We start from the raw sequence: 16,023 nt of genomic DNA on the forward strand, positions 1-16,023 counted from the left end.
AAATCATGATCTATTTACATAATTACATATAATCGTTTTACTAGATACATTCAAATTACATATACGCGCCCGCGATAATAGCGATAGCACAAGTGATAAAGTATAAATGTATTGGAGTAGAATAGAACAGGCGTGCGTTATTTTTGTGTAGTTTTTTGACGACTATTTCATTGTGACTGGTCTCGTTTAGTACTCTCACTAGAAATTAGATGATTTTATTATTAGATAATTTCTAAAGACAGATAGTTACATGGTTTGGTAATTTACAAAAGGTTTTGAATCATACCTTACCTTTCACGGTATCCGTAACATTCACGGTATCCTTCCTTTTGAAATCCAAAAACGAGTCCTTATTATTTACTAAAAATAACATTTTATGTTATTATCAAATTGCCACAAATAACAATTAAAAATCAACAATTCTAAGAAATAAAACGAATCAGGGGCAAAATTAAATTTTCATTTATTATATATAATAACTATGGGATGCTTAATTTTTTGGTTAAGACTTGTTTGTATGTACCTTGTTTTATGAACTCTTTGTATCTGGATACTCTCGTGAAGAATGGACCACGATTTGTTCGGAAACCGCTTACAATACCGACTAGAATACCATGATCACCTTCGTTAGGGTCATCTGTATGTGAACATACAAGGGGCCCTCCAGAATCACCCTAGAACGTAGTAAAAAGATCTTAGGTCCTCTTTTAAAGGCTAATCGTCGAAGCCAGAATGAACTATCGATTAGGCAGTATATGTGTACCAAAAAAAAGCATGTTGAATATTTTTATCAGAGGCTGATTTTCTGCTACTATCAACTATCGACAAATATTTTGTACAAAAATCTAATTATCGCCTTAAGCGGATGCCATAGGTGCCATTTTTAAGCACAGTTTGAACTTCAAACTTCTGATACTCGATCTCGATAAAAGTTCTACAGACTGTAAAAAAATACACTACAACTTGTGGCTCTCGGATTCACAAGTGTCTGATCCAAAACGTCGTGTCCGACTCAAAAACTGAACTTCCATATGGAGCATATAAAAAAGATAAGAAACGTACGAACCTTTCCAACATCGCTTAACTTAGTGGTGGAACAAACAAAATCTTTCATACTCCTTTGATGTAGTTGGCTACATTCGTGTGTCGGAATTACATCCAAATTCGCCAGGAGCAAGGAGCTTGCTGAGGTCTGCGGAAGAATATATTTGAAATCAATTAAAACCGACACCTCTCGAATAGGTACCTTAAAATGCTCAAGGAAATACTGTTATCATCGCTTTAAGCTTTGACTATGTCTCGCATGTAGACATTATAAAAGCTTTTAATACTATAAATGTGAAAAATACTGTAGACATTTGGGGTAATTCAGTAGTTATTACAAAAACTATTATTGACTTAGTTGCACCCCAATTAGCTGTAATATTTAACGAATGTGTAAGTGGTGGTGTGTTTCCTGATCGAATGAAAGATAGTAAAGTAATACCACTCTTCAAATCAGGCAGTACATCTGACCCCACTAACTTTAGACCTATTTCTGTACTGCCAACATTCAGTAAAATTTTTGAAAAATTAATATTAGATCAGTTACTTAGTTTTTTTAGTAAAAATAAATTATTACATAGCAAACAATTTGGTTTTACAAGGGGTCGCTCCACTATCGATGCTGGTGTTGAGCTTGTAAACCATATTTTTGATGCCTGGGAGGACTCACACGATGCTCTTGGCATCTTCTGTGATTTATCCAAGGCGTTTGACTGCGTCCCGCATGAAACATTAATCAGGAAGCTACATCACTACGGTGTACAAAATGCGGCTCTGAATCTTCTTATCTCCTATTTGAATAATAGGATTCAGAAAGTCGACGTAAACGGTGTACGATCTGCTGGGTCGGTGGTTAAAATGGGTGTGCCACAAGGTTCAATACTTGGCCCTTTTTTATTTTTAATCTACATTAATGACCTACCTCATCTTGTTAAAAATAGTCACGAGATAGTATTATTCGCTGATGATACATCACTTTTATTTAAACTTAAACGACATCAAACTAATCTTGACGATGTGAATAATGCTATCTCTAAAGTGGTACATTGGTTTGATGTTAACAATTTGCTATTAAACGAGCAAAAAACTAAATGCATAAAATTTGTAACACCTAATGTCAAACCAGTGAAAACTTTGATAAAGATTAAGGAAGATGAGCTGGACCTTGTGGACACAGCCAAATTTCTAGGCATTACAATAGATTCAAAGTTACAGTGGGGTCCACATATATCACAATTGTCGAATAGACTTAGTTCTGCAGCCTTTGCGGTCAGAAAAATTCGCCAACTCACTGACATTGAAACAGCTAGGTTAGTATACTTCAGTTACTTCCATAGTGTCATGTCTTATGGAATTTTGCTCTGGGGTAATGCTGCCGACATCCAAACCATCTTTGTGCTGCAGAAGAGGGCTATTCGTGCAATTTATAACTTAGGCAGTAGACATTCACTAAGGGAAAAATTTAAGGAGATAAATATATTGACGGTGGCAGGTCAATATATATATGAAAACCTAATTTATGTACACAAAAATATAACACATTTCAAGAAAAAGAGCGATATACATAGCATTAATACACGAAACAAAAATAAACTTGTTATTCCAGCCACTAGGCTCCAAAAAATAAACAAATCCTTCAGAGGTCAATGTGTGCGATTCTACAATAAAATCCCTAGTGAAATCAAAAATTTAAGCTTCAATAAATTTAAATTAGTTATTAAACGCAACTTATGTTTAAAAGGCTATTATACTGTTAAAGATTATTTGGACGATAATAAAGCTTGGGACTGTGCTGCTTCTACCAAGTCTGTTTCAAATAATGTACTAATGTTTTAATGTACAATGTTTTACTGTGTCCTACCAATAAGTTTCCTTTTGAAGATTATTACTATTTTTATTAGCTTAAATTTTAAATTAGATTTATTTACAGCTTTTTTTTGAGTGTACACAGTAAATCATCAAATCATCTTGTATCAAGCAAATTGACATTTTAAAAGAGCAAGCCGTGAGTTTCTTGCCGTTTCTTCTCACGAGCAACCAGCTTTTCCGAAACGGACAAAAGAAATACAAATACGTGACTATTTCAAATACTTTGTAAAAAGTTTACGAAATAAAGGATATTTTGAATTTGAATTTGAATTTGAATTAAGCTTCATCAAGCCTCCTTTTTTTATCAAACAGAAAGAGAGTTTAAATTGGTAGTTAATACATTATAAAATATGTAGTTTGTCTTATGTCAAAAGAAGTAAAGTGAAATAGTCTAGTACCTATATAACGTACATATTTTCTTACCATATTAAAGTCAACTCTTCCATAACCGGACACAAGACATGTGCCAGAATATTCAATATGACGCGACGCCATCGGTATGGGACCCACATATTTGTTAAACTTAAAACTTTTTTTGATAAACTGAAAATAATAATACAATAGTTTTTAAAACCGTAAAGGATTAATAAAATTAACACACAACAGTTTCATATTATTTTTTTAGTTATCTTCATGGGATTTAAAAGAACTTTTGGCTGCCACTTCGTTGATATTCTGGCCTAAATTCCTTAGATACAAGAAAAATTGCTGTAGTCTATTTAAGTATAGATTAACACAAACTTTTCCAGTTTACCACTTACCGCTACAGCAATGTCGTGATTCGGAAACTTATAATTTTTGGGATAAAACACGTTGTCAATTTTCCTCCACTGTCCATTCTCTTTACTGTCAGTTCGGTTGAACTTGGCTGTGTTTTTCAAATTACCGGCCACGGCAAATCTGTACCTGAGCATGTTTCGAGTCACTCGACTAGAAACAGAGACGATTATTATTAAACGAATTAGTTCCTCGTTCTCCCAACGGTAATAAAAGTCTAATTTCACTTTGTAGCCAGTACAGTGAGCAAACAAAGCTTTGACTATCGTGTAATTCGGCTTTACGCTATTTTATCGGCACCGTTGCCATCCTACCACATACTCTTATTATTGTCACCAGTTAAACTAATTTTCTATATTGTGAGAAATGAAACAGTCAATTTCGATAGGCTAGAAAAATATTATTTTTCTCGAAGCTTTCAAACAAGGTCTTATTTAAATAACATCTAAGAACAAAAAAGGGGATAAGATATACCCAGTTTGCGCAGTCCATTGGTTTTGTGCTTGTTTTCTATATGTTCTGTGGAAGCAATGTGCAGCCGTCAGTAGCTTATTAGGACCCACAATTACTGCTCCACAGAAAGTCTCGTACTCCCGTTCTTTCGACGACACAAGCACCTTGAGTGCTACCTAGAAACAAACTTTGATTCTGATTGACTGATAATCTTTTTTCACTTTTTCAAAACTGACAAAAAACGCATTAAAGAATATTATATTTTGATAATGCTAAAAGGTTTCTAAGGCTCTTGCTGTATAGATATAACTAAGTAGAGAGGGCCTTCTCGAGGATAAAGTTCCTTACCTGATAGGGAACATCTCCCCTTAGCGCTGGCCATCCAGCCACAACACGAGGATACCATGTGACATTATCAGAGTTAGTTAACGAAGGAACTTGAGGAAAATACACACACAGACAAAAAATTATACACAACAATTTTATGAACATCCACGTAAGATTTCGCAAGCTGTAGCTATTAGAGATTAGCGAATGATTATAGGATTAGACAGGTAATGGAGTTTACAGATGGCCCTAAAATTGAAAACGTTGTCAAAATGTCAACGTTTTTAATGTTGCGGTCATTTTTATATATTTTATTACATGGCTGCACCATGTAAAATAGTTTTTGCAAATATATTTTAATCTACTGTAATCCAACTTTTAATTTGACATATTATAATCAAATATTGACAGAATTTGAACAATCCAAAGACTTACGATAGAAAACAAAGATAATAAATCTACGGGAAAAACTCTGAATATAACGATTTAAGCGAATACGAGCTGTGATTAAGAACAATAATTTTATCATTAAGCTAGTGGTTAATCATAGTTAAAATTTCCCTTTATCTTCTTGATATCATGTAGGTATGTTATACAATGTTCGATGATGTAAGTACGTAGTTGTATACCTTCCTACTCTATATTTGTGGTAGTATTCTCTTTGCTATCAAAGTCATCTTGACTTAATGCCAAGATGTTGATTAGTTAGTTTTAGGTTATAAATTTTAGCAACAATATTTTGGAGAAAATAAATTCCAATGTTTATATCATCAGACAAAGTAAAAATAAGATCTGTTTTAATACTGTGTTGTTTGTTATTTGTTCTGTCAATGTCTGTTAAAGGAGAATTCCAATTACTAAAAAAAAAGTATCCTATTAAAGGAAGAGTACCTAAATTGAATTGGCAGGTGTTTACAAAACTGTTACTGGCTAAATAATTATTTATTTGCAATAACTTATTTATGTTTGCTGAAATTAATTGCAATAACTGCTTTTAGGGGGTAATAATGCTTAATAAGCAATATTCAGCCGAGCCGAATAAATGTCCGTTAAGAATAGTTGGTGGCGTGAGAGCGTCATTAGGAGATGTACCATATCAGGTAAGCTAGCACCTAATTTTAAGGTTTGAGTGATACCGTTGGCTATCCTACCTGCATGGGAAAGTATAAGTAATGATTTTAAGTATGTTTCTATTTTTTGTTTTGTGTTAATGCGACGGAATTAAAAAGGATCTATAAAATTATTTTGAACTTGCGGAAGAGTCTCCCAATACGCTTAACACTGTCACCTTTCTTAATTTAATAAGGATTGCAATTAATAAAGGAAATAAGATATTAATTAAATAACAGGTATCTATGAGACTAATGCAAGGCCCAAGAACTTTTAGCTCTTTCTGCGGAGGAGTAATCATCACTGATATACATGTTATGAGTGCCGCTCATTGTTTTTCTAATAGAAGGTAAGTAAGTCAGTTAAGTAATATTTAGTTATAAGTAGTTAGAAATCGTTATGAAATAAATCATGTATGTGTCTAACAAGTCTGATTTATTTACACAATCAATTTTATTGCCTCAATTGTCTGTTACCTACAATAATTTGGAAGCAATAAAATTTTTGCATCAATGAACACCTTGGGCAGGTTTTCTGCAAGGTGAACCGATGACCAGTAGCGTCATTGGAATTCGTTGAATCAGGGAGGCCCAGGTCCAGACGTTGTGGTGTTATATGAAGGCCTATGTCTAGCAGTGGACATGACGATAATCAGCTAACAAATAACTCTTTGTTAGACTAATTGAAATGAGCAGTGAGCATAACGAAATGTACCAGGGGACAAGAACTATTCTTTATAAAATCTTGCTACCAATTTTTTGTGTTCCAAGTTACACGTTTGGTCGGTGGAGTCGTAGTTTGGAGATGCTCATTGCCAGTTGCGCTCACCGGTCGGCAAACGATCTGTGGGTTAAGTAACCGTTGACGGGAGCATCTTCGTGCCTTGGAGGGCACGTAAATAGTCGGTCCCGATTGTTGTCAATTAAGATAGCAGTCTTTAAGCCATGCCAAAGGCCTTTCATGGCTTGAACAACTTTGACGCTATGTTGACCGCTAATCATACGACAAACAAACAATAAATATGTAAATAAATAGTATTCTGTAGCTTTGCAAGTTTATTTAATAAAAATAATATTTATTTTATTAGGCTTATACCTCGTGTTAGAGTGGTAGGTGGCACTATTATATCTAGCGTGCGAGTGGGTCCAGGAATGGCGGGAAAGTCTCAGTTGCAGGCGATCATGGCCCGGGAGAGTTGGAGGACTATCGCTCAATGTTATCAGCATTCAGGCTACAACCCAAGGCGCGCGTACCGTAACGATTTGGCGGTGATATTGGTAAGAACTTTTTAAAACATTTTTTATCACAAGCTGTCTCTATTGCCTGATTTGTGTATCCAGTAGATATCAAAGGCATTTACGTGATCATGCCAGCGGTTTTTGAGCCTGTCCCGATGGCGACGTCTATCTGTAGGGACCCATTAAGTGACCTATGCCCATCTTTCAGAGTGCATTCGACTGACGTGACCGCCCGCTCCTATTTTATTTTGGCTGTTAAACACGCATAAAATACTAAAATTAATCCCTGTTGTAAGAATTTTATAAAATACCCGAATCTATTATGAATGCATGCCTGAAAATAGATAAACGCATTTCTTGAGGCCATGTAAAGTCCCCAACCCGTCTATACTCAGCATGGTCGATTCAAGGCTTTTTAGCCATTTACAATCATTGTCCTGTCTTATATGGGACTAGCTGACCCGCGCAACTTCGCTTGCGTTACATAAGCGTTAAAAATTTTCCCCGTTTTTGTAACATTTTTCACTGGTACTCTGCTCCTATTGGTAGTAGCGTGATGATATATAGCCTATAACCTTCCTCGATAAATGGACTATCTAACACTGAAATAAATTTTCAAATCGGACCAGTAGTTCCTGAGATTAGCGCGTTCAAACAAACAAACAAACAAACAAACAAACAAACTCTTCAGCTTTATAATATTAGTATAGATGAGTCTGTTCGTATATAACGAACACGTTATCAAACTCCAAGTGACTATTGAGAAATATTCTTATATGAATTAAAAAAAACAAATGGTCTTTTGCCTGAACCCGGCATCGCATCCTCATGATCAGCAGTATTCATCTGATGATCAAAAATCACTAACCAATTTTGTTTCTTTTGTTATACAGTTAAAAAATGCTTTTACATTGTCATCCAATGTGAGGCCCATTCGGATGGCAACTAGTAGAGCATCAGATAACACACCCTGTATTGTTTCTGGTTTCGGACTTATGGAAGTAAGTTGTTGACGAAAGATCAAGTATATCTTTCTTTTATTATTAGACGTATGTACTCAATTAGCATATGATAATAATAATGTTATGAGCTAATCCATTTTTTAAGCTATGCTATCTGTGCATTAAATTTCATTAAATCCGTGAAGCAGTTTTAGCATGGTTGAATAATGAAAATCCAAAATTTCACATTTATAATATTTTTCATAGTATTATAATGTATTCGATCCAGTATGACAAGATGTATGGATGTGAATTAGGCAAAAGAGGTTTGTAAGGATCGTACGAGCTGGCGTTCTTTGGTTTCTTCCAAGCCTTATGGCAAAGACGCGTGATTTTAAATATGTCTGTAGTAATAATAATATGTAATCTGATTAGAATGTAATTGCCAACAGATTAACTTTAAAATATTGTTCTTGTTACATCGTAACGACGGTACTCTTAACTATCACATAACAAAATAATAGGTACTCGTAATTTAGTAAATAATTAAGTTAAGTATACCAAATGTACCTGTTGTAAAACATGAGTTATGATTTTTATTTATAACCGCGGCTAACGTATTTTCGCAATCGTACATCCATAAATCAAATACTTTCACGCACTAAATAAATTACTCTCTCTGAAATTTTTTTGACTTCTAGTCAATACTAATAACCTACATTATACAAGAAATTTGTACAATTTTCAATTAGTTATTTAAGTTTGATGCTATTATATTTACTACTAGTAGACACGGCTGTGTTATGTTAAAACCAGAATGATGGATCAAAGCTAGTTTTTGTACAGCAATGTGCTATTCTGGTACGTTGCTTAAAAATCCATGCAGTAGATTCGTGGTTATGAAATCACAAAAAACAAACATCTATACATGTAAATATCCAATTTTTCGCAATTTATAATGTGAGTAAGAGACAGTACAGACTAGCTACTTTTTGCATAGGCGATCGGCTTTTTACCAATCATAGAAGATGCATCACGAATGGGCGATCGCCTGCGTTCGGCCGCGGCGGCAGAATCGCGCGTTTGAGCCTTGCATCGATACCGCATCGCTTTTCACATTCCGCACGCTTATGGTCGTGCTTGTCTCTTAATCATCTCTACATAGTAGCGCCAAACTGCGCGTCCGCTGCGTCGGAATCTGCGCGTACGGACCGTAAGGATTTGTTGCTTTGAATTGATTTCTATGGTACTGCGTCCACTATCGGCATTTCAGTGCCATAGAAATGCATACAAAGTACGCGCAGATTCCGACGCGGCCGAACGCGGCAGCGGGAACGACGATTGGACGCGCCGCTTTAGGAAGGTGTCAAAACGCAACGATCGGTTGTTGCATCTAGATTTTGAAAAGCAGTTCTATCGCTGATCGCCCATGCTGGAAGCAACTCGTCTGCGGTCTCCTTATGATGTTTTTTCCTAATAATATTTTTTTGTTTCTGTTGTTAGTTTAATAGACGTTCTCCGGATCTTCGGATGGTATGTGTTCCTGTCATTTCACATATGAGGTGCAAGTTATCGTTTCGGAATATTGTACGTAGTACCCAGATATGTGCCGGCTCATCGCGTAAAGACAGTTGCGGGGTATTTATTTTCTGCATTACTAAAGTATTACATTTTTGTTGTATTGTAAAAATAAATACTTTGTGAGAAGGTAACGAAACCTTACTTTAAAGGTTTCTTTTTTTTATTTTAAAAATGTAAATTGTAAGCTGTTAAATGTCTTCTATCTGACAGCAAACAATTTTCAAGGTTTTTAGTAAGATAATTTCTATTTTCAGGGAGATTCAGGCGGTCCGATGGTGTGCAATGGACTTTTAACAGGAATAGTATCTTTCGGCAGTCAAAAATGTGGTACACGGCCAGGAGTGTACACGCTTGTACCAGGCTATGTGTCAAAAACACGAGTCAATTTCCGTGGTTGTGACTGTGATAAATTACACTTCGATGCATTAATCTTAATACTCACATTAAGCATCACCTACTATTATTATATAATCGACGAAATTGTGTAACGTAAATTATGTGACGTCATTCATTCAAATTTTATTTTTTAAGTTGTAATTGTTTTTGTACCTGTATTGTATCTGTATTGTAAATATATACAATTATATAAGTAAGGGAGATAAGGGACGTTATGTTGTTTGTTTATATTCAATTTAAACGAATAACATTAATTTACAAGTTTTAATTCTTAAACAATTTAATCATTTTTGGTCATCTAGTTTGCACAATGTTATCAATATTCGAACAGATCTTAAAGTAACATATCGGGAGGAGGCTTTTGTGTGACTGGTTCAGTTTTCAAATCATTTATTTCTATTCGCTGCGTATACATTTTCTTGGCTAAGCTTTAATGTAAATAACATCGAGTTTATGCTTTTTTTACTCGGAAATATTAACAAAAAATGCTGTATAGAGTAATCTTTAACGCATCAAAAGCCTGCTAATAATATCCTGTCTGATATTTGATAAGACCTCTAGAAAATGTACTTAAAATTAATAAAATACTGATTTAACATTAGAACTTGCTTGCTTGGTGGCATGTCTTTATCATTACGTAAGAATTAAAACTTGTTAATAATTATGATTTCAGTAAATTGGGTCTTAAACGCGGTGATACTTGAAAGATACCTAAGTCCCTTGACTCACTAGCGCTTGTTAATCGCTAGTGGCTTGTCAATTACTCGTTGCTTCGACCAACTTACATCGGTCTTGCCTTCGGATTTGTTTATTTTATATGAGTTTTGACACTATTGAATAGATAAACTACCGCTAAAGGTACCTCAGAAACCGGGGGTTAGTCTCGGTCAGCCGCCAGTTACCCGGTAATAAATAAATTATCGTAACTTCTAAATTTTATTTTCGCCACGTGTAAGACTCGTTTTACATGTCATTATTATGAGTTTATTCATTTGGATTTGATGTTGAAACATGACATTACTTTACCCTTTCTCCCTTACTTAACAAGTAAAGCATTATTCGTTTTATTTTTTCCTTTATTCATGGAATATGAAATTCAGGAAGCAATTGAAATGACAACGATCTTTGTGAGTATATTAGCTTAGCCTTTCTTCCAAGCTATGTTGGAGTCGGCTTCCAGTCTTACCGGATGCAGCTGAATACCAGTGTTTTACATGGAGCGACTGCCTATCTGACCTCCGCAATCAGTTACCTGGGATAACACGATACCCTTAGGTAAGACTGGTTGTCAGACTTTCAAGCTTCTGACTACTGTTAAAAGATCTTCGAAATTAACAGACGGGACCTACAATTTAACGTGCCTTCCGAAACACGGAGGAGCTCGATATGTATGAGATGGTCACCCTTCCACAAATCAACCTCGACAAGCATGGCTTAACCCCAGAGATCGATCCGCGCGGCTGTTGTTAACTAATGGTAAGTATGGATCATTGTAGTTGGGCCTAAATACTTATTGAACATGCAGCCTTCTTCTCGATACATGTTTCAGTGGTAGTAAAGACGTAGAGTAAGGATGAAATCCTCAGTAGCTAGGTACCTACAAAAGGAGTAAATGGGCACGAAATTGAACTCTGAGTTACTTTTACTTTAGGATTTTGTATGAAACATACTACGAAGTGCTTAGAAAAGTTTGAGTATTGAATGATTCACGCCACAGAGAGCACGAAAGGGGCCTAGTCGAGGCGCAGCTCGTTTGCGACAGCGAAATAATGTGGTATAAGTACTTTTGGTATGAAAACACCGCATCGGGATCGGGCCTTGCTCGGCCGAGCCATGGTCAGGTATGAATTCAGCCGGGCTGTGACACAGTGTAGCGTGAATTATCCTTTACAACGTGAAAAGACTGCCACAGAAAACAACCTGTTATGTAATAAGTTTATAAGCAAGATTATTTTGTCTATGCTTTATCCATTTTTACTATACTGCCATCTATAAGTCTGTGTTGTAATTAAAATATTAGATGAGCGAGTACATTGTAAAATATGTACTGATTGTGTGTTGACTGACAACACCTGATATTGTGTGGTTTGGAATGAAGCATAACCTCTAAATTACTGTAATATAAGGATTACAAATAAAACTAAGTATTTCTTTCGAAATTTCGATGTCGTACTTAAAAGAAAATTTCAATGACTACGTTATTGACTGAAACAAATTTGAAAACTGTGTTTATTATTTACAACATTTTATTTATACGGATTTCAGTGAGTAAATTTATATCAGACCGATACGTGGTAAAACGAAATACCACAAGTATGAAAGATGTGTTTCAGGTAAACATACTTCCTTGTCCTTATGCCACGTAAAATGGGGTTGGAACAGCACGTTTGGTTTCTCAAAAACATGTTGTCAAGGGATCTGGCTGATGTTTTTACAAACGGCCACCTGCCTGACGTCAGCTCCCCTTGGGAATCCTAAGTATATTAGGGAATGGTATAGGAATCTGGGATATAGGTGGGGCGGAACTTGGGGGCCCTGCAGTTTTGGGAAAGGAGGCTTGTTGGAGGCTGTAGTTGTATCGCATACCCGAAGGTCTCTATGATATTAAAGTAAAAATAGGTGTGATAGAAAAACCTGGCATTTAGAACTAGCAATGCTCTGTAATTCATGTAAGTTATATTATTATTTGTTTAGGAGCTTTATGATTGCTCACTTATCGTTAAAAACACATTAATATGATAGATAGATAATATTATTCAAAGTGATCTTGTGTTAGATTTTCGTCTTGTAGGGTGAATTAAGTCATTATATTTATTTTTTATATTTGTAGCAAGTAGTATATCAAAATACGTGGTATGAAGCAATGGCAGACAAGTGTCCTTTAAGGATAGCTGGCGGGAAAATTGCTCACATAAGAGAAGTTCCGTATCAGGTAATATCACAAAGCTTTTTGCTCAATAATATTATTATGGTATATGTTTTTCGAGCAAAACTGGTGATTTTATTTTGATTTCGAGGAGGCTCAAAAATTTTTATCTTATATATTTTTTGTATTTGTCTCTTTGCTGATCAAAATGATTTGATGAATTGTTCTAAATAATGAATTACAGGTAGTTATTAGACAATCAATGCGTGGTGGTAGAATCTGGGCGGGTTTTTGTGGAGGAGCTATTGTCACCCACAAACATATCTTATCAGCTGCACATTGTTTTAAACGGAAAAGGTTAGTTTTAGCAAATTTGTATCTTGAAGACAATAACGTCACGCCACTACCAACTGTGTGGGTTCGATTCTCACAAGAAAGAAATATTTTCTGTTACGGGTCTGATTGCACCAATTCGCGTTAAAATATCAACATATCACACAATCAGCTCGGTGAGGAGAAATCACATCTTGTTAGATAATTGTTTTGCATTATGATTTCAGAGCGTCCTTGCAATTATATTTTGCTTTAAAGAATTCTTCTTTACGCACCTATTGAAAATACTCTAATTCAAATTTTATATTTATAACGTTTATTTATTTGAAGACTACCTACTATGCAAGTAATAGCTGGTACTACTGAAGCCACTATACAACTACCCTTTAATCGTAGACAGAGACACTATGCACTAGAGAAACTAAAGCGAAGAGAAACTTGGAGGGATATTCATAGATGTTATGAACATGCACGATATAACCGTAGGACTATTGCTAACGACTTCGCTTTATTGGAGGTAAACAATTACAATTGTTTGAAATACCAGACTAGACTTAAACAGTTGTATATCTATCTTTACATGTAATAAAACAGCAGAAGTGTATCTATACATTGAAGCTACTTACAAAATAATTTTTCGAGGGGTATTAAGATGCAGTTTAACTTTTAACAAAAGCTTTAACACAAAACTTTTTATCCCGGAATTCTCATGGGATCGGAATTGACTTGGAAAAGATGTATGTCTCAAAAAAAAAATTCAACGCAAGTTACAGACATCAGCTAGTTAGCGGGTATTCAAAATACCAAATTATAGTCCATTTGCTTACGAAAATGATCAGTAAAGCCTGTTGCCCCGATCGCTATGAATTTTAAAATTGAGAGAGGTAGAGTTAGATATTCTAATATGAAATGTAATAATAATTATTTTGCATGTTTTACAGCTGAAAGTCCGGTTTTGGTTTGACGATAACATTAGACCTATCAAAATGGCAAGATTTGGAACCGTACCAGACAACACGCTTTGCATTGTTTCGGGATATGGCCTTATAGATGTAAGACATTATTCATTACTAGCTGACTCGCGCAACTTCGCTTGCGTCACATAGGAGAGAATGGGTTAAAATGTTTCCCGTTTTTTAACCTTTTTTACTGGTACTCTGCTCCTATTGGTCGTAGCGTGATGATATATAGCCTATAACCTTCCTCGATAAATGGGCTATCTAACACTGTAATAATTTTTCAAATCGGACCAGTACTTCCTGAGATTAGCGCGTTCAAACAAACAAACAAACTCTTCAGCTTTATAATATTAGTATAGATTATAAAATGCTATTGTCTTGGTTGAAATCAATATTTCATATTTCTATGGTTGTTTTTTCACCTATTACTGTCCCGCTGCTTTGGTAAGGGCCACCCCTCGAACAAGAGAGGGGTTAGGCCTTGAGTCCACTACGCTGGCCAAGTGCGGGTTGGAGAATTTGCATGCTCTCAACAAATGCGTTAAACTATTTTTTGGCATGCAAGGTTTCATCACGATGTTTTCTTCACCGCTGGATCAAGTGTTAATACGTGGAGCAGAGATTTCAAGCACTGTCATTAGTGATTTGTGGTTCGTTCGCTCTAATAAAATAACACAATTCTATTAACTATTTTGCTTGTTTCAGGGCAATACACGTAATAATTTTCTTCGTATAGTGTGTCTGCCGGTGGTTCCAATGGAAATATGCCGAAGAAAATTTGGTCGTCGGATAGATAGTGAAAAACAAATTTGTGCTGGTGGCTCTGGAAAAGACAGTTGTCAAGTATATTTAATATAACTATTAAATTTTTTGCAACTTCGCTTTTATAAGTTTTGGAAATTACACCTTTTTTATACCATAGCTGTGTCATTGCTGGGCAAGGGTCTCTTCCCGAAAGAGGAAGGGCTAAGCCTCGAGTCCAATTACCCCTTAAATGGCCGAATATAAGTCGATTTTATAACGCCGTTCTACGATTTTTTTTTAATTTAAAATTAACGCAAATTTAGCCATTGATTGAAGTATCGGTGCAGGATACAAGACTTAGCTGGCTGCTTTGCCACAACGGCCAGGTCAATTGCATGTTTGCTTTTAATTTCCATTAATAAATATTATTATTTTCTATTTCAGGGCGACTCTGGTGGTCCAATGGTGTGCAAAGGTATTTTAATTGGTATAGTGTCATATGGTGCCAGATATTGTGGTACGGCTCCAGGAGTATACACGCTTGTTTCTGGTTACGCCAAGTGGATGAAAAAAGTGCCTCTACGTGGTTGTGACGCAGTCAAAATAAATTATGATGTTTATATTATAGCGACAGTATTGATAGTGAGTCTAAGTTATTATTATGCGGTTGAACTACTCACTCTAGAGTTGTGTTAAATCACTATTATAAAATAAAATGTCAAAAACTGATTGTGTTGTTTTTAAATGTAGACCTAATCATATAGCTAAATATATTAACAGTTGAAGTGGTAAAATAGGGGTGGGAGCAAAATCGATCACGAATATCTACTACAGCAATCATCACTATCAAAGGTAAGATTCTTTCATCGCAGGATCGCAGACAAAACCTAGTTGAACAAGAGCTAGTGATTCATCACCACCTATCAATATTATCACACATATTTTTATAATTTACTAAAAATCACAGTTCTTGAGGGCGCTTAAAGTTCACAATCCGTACTTGCCAAGTTGGGTATACATAAGATCTAATCCCCTCCATCGTCACGGGACACCCTTGCTTACCAAATAGCTGGTGAATGGCTAAATATTTTATTTACTTTATTATTACACTATCCTACCTCTATATAGAGATCTTATAAGCTGAACTCGTTAGGTCTTCAGTTTTAATTAATGTAATACTCAAATAATAGATACTTGATGATGTAGGTACCAGAAGATTTTTAGTAGTTTATACGAGATGACAGCATAACATGCTGGTATATTATATTATAATAATTCCTCCATGGACTACACCTCTACACTGCTTATTACTGTTTTAGAGATAAATACACAATTCGCAGATGAATGACTCCAAAAGTACTCTGTGGGATACTCTTTGACAAATG

General features: G+C 35.4%; 2 protein-coding genes across 2 annotated transcripts; one reads left to right on the forward strand and one right to left on the reverse strand.

Moving 5' to 3' along the window:
- Positions 1–55: 55 nt before the first annotated feature.
- LOC142976297 (kallikrein 1-related peptidase b9-like) lies at positions 56–4,801 on the reverse strand. The gene is made up of 8 exons (XM_076119585.1): positions 4,789–4,801; positions 4,492–4,580; positions 4,165–4,319; positions 3,675–3,843; positions 3,337–3,435; positions 1,067–1,192; positions 524–674; positions 56–198 (listed from the first exon to the last, which is right to left on the reverse strand). The coding sequence occupies exons 1-8, from the start codon at positions 4,799–4,801 to the stop codon at positions 56–58; spliced, it is 945 nt and encodes a 314-aa protein (XP_075975700.1).
- Positions 4,802–11,808: 7,007 nt separating this feature from the next.
- On the forward strand, positions 11,809–15,334 carry LOC142976298 (complement factor D-like). The gene is made up of 7 exons (XM_076119586.1): positions 11,809–12,069; positions 12,567–12,668; positions 12,847–12,959; positions 13,266–13,452; positions 13,877–13,987; positions 14,600–14,737; positions 15,083–15,334. The coding sequence occupies exons 1-7, from the start codon at positions 11,926–11,928 to the stop codon at positions 15,332–15,334; spliced, it is 1,047 nt and encodes a 348-aa protein (XP_075975701.1). The 5' UTR covers positions 11,809–11,925.
- Positions 15,335–16,023: the final 689 nt, after the last annotated feature.

This window comes from Anticarsia gemmatalis, chromosome 10 (genome assembly GCF_050436995.1).
Source record: "Anticarsia gemmatalis isolate Benzon Research Colony breed Stoneville strain chromosome 10, ilAntGemm2 primary, whole genome shotgun sequence".
Lineage (NCBI taxonomy): Eukaryota > Metazoa > Arthropoda > Insecta > Lepidoptera > Erebidae > Anticarsia > Anticarsia gemmatalis.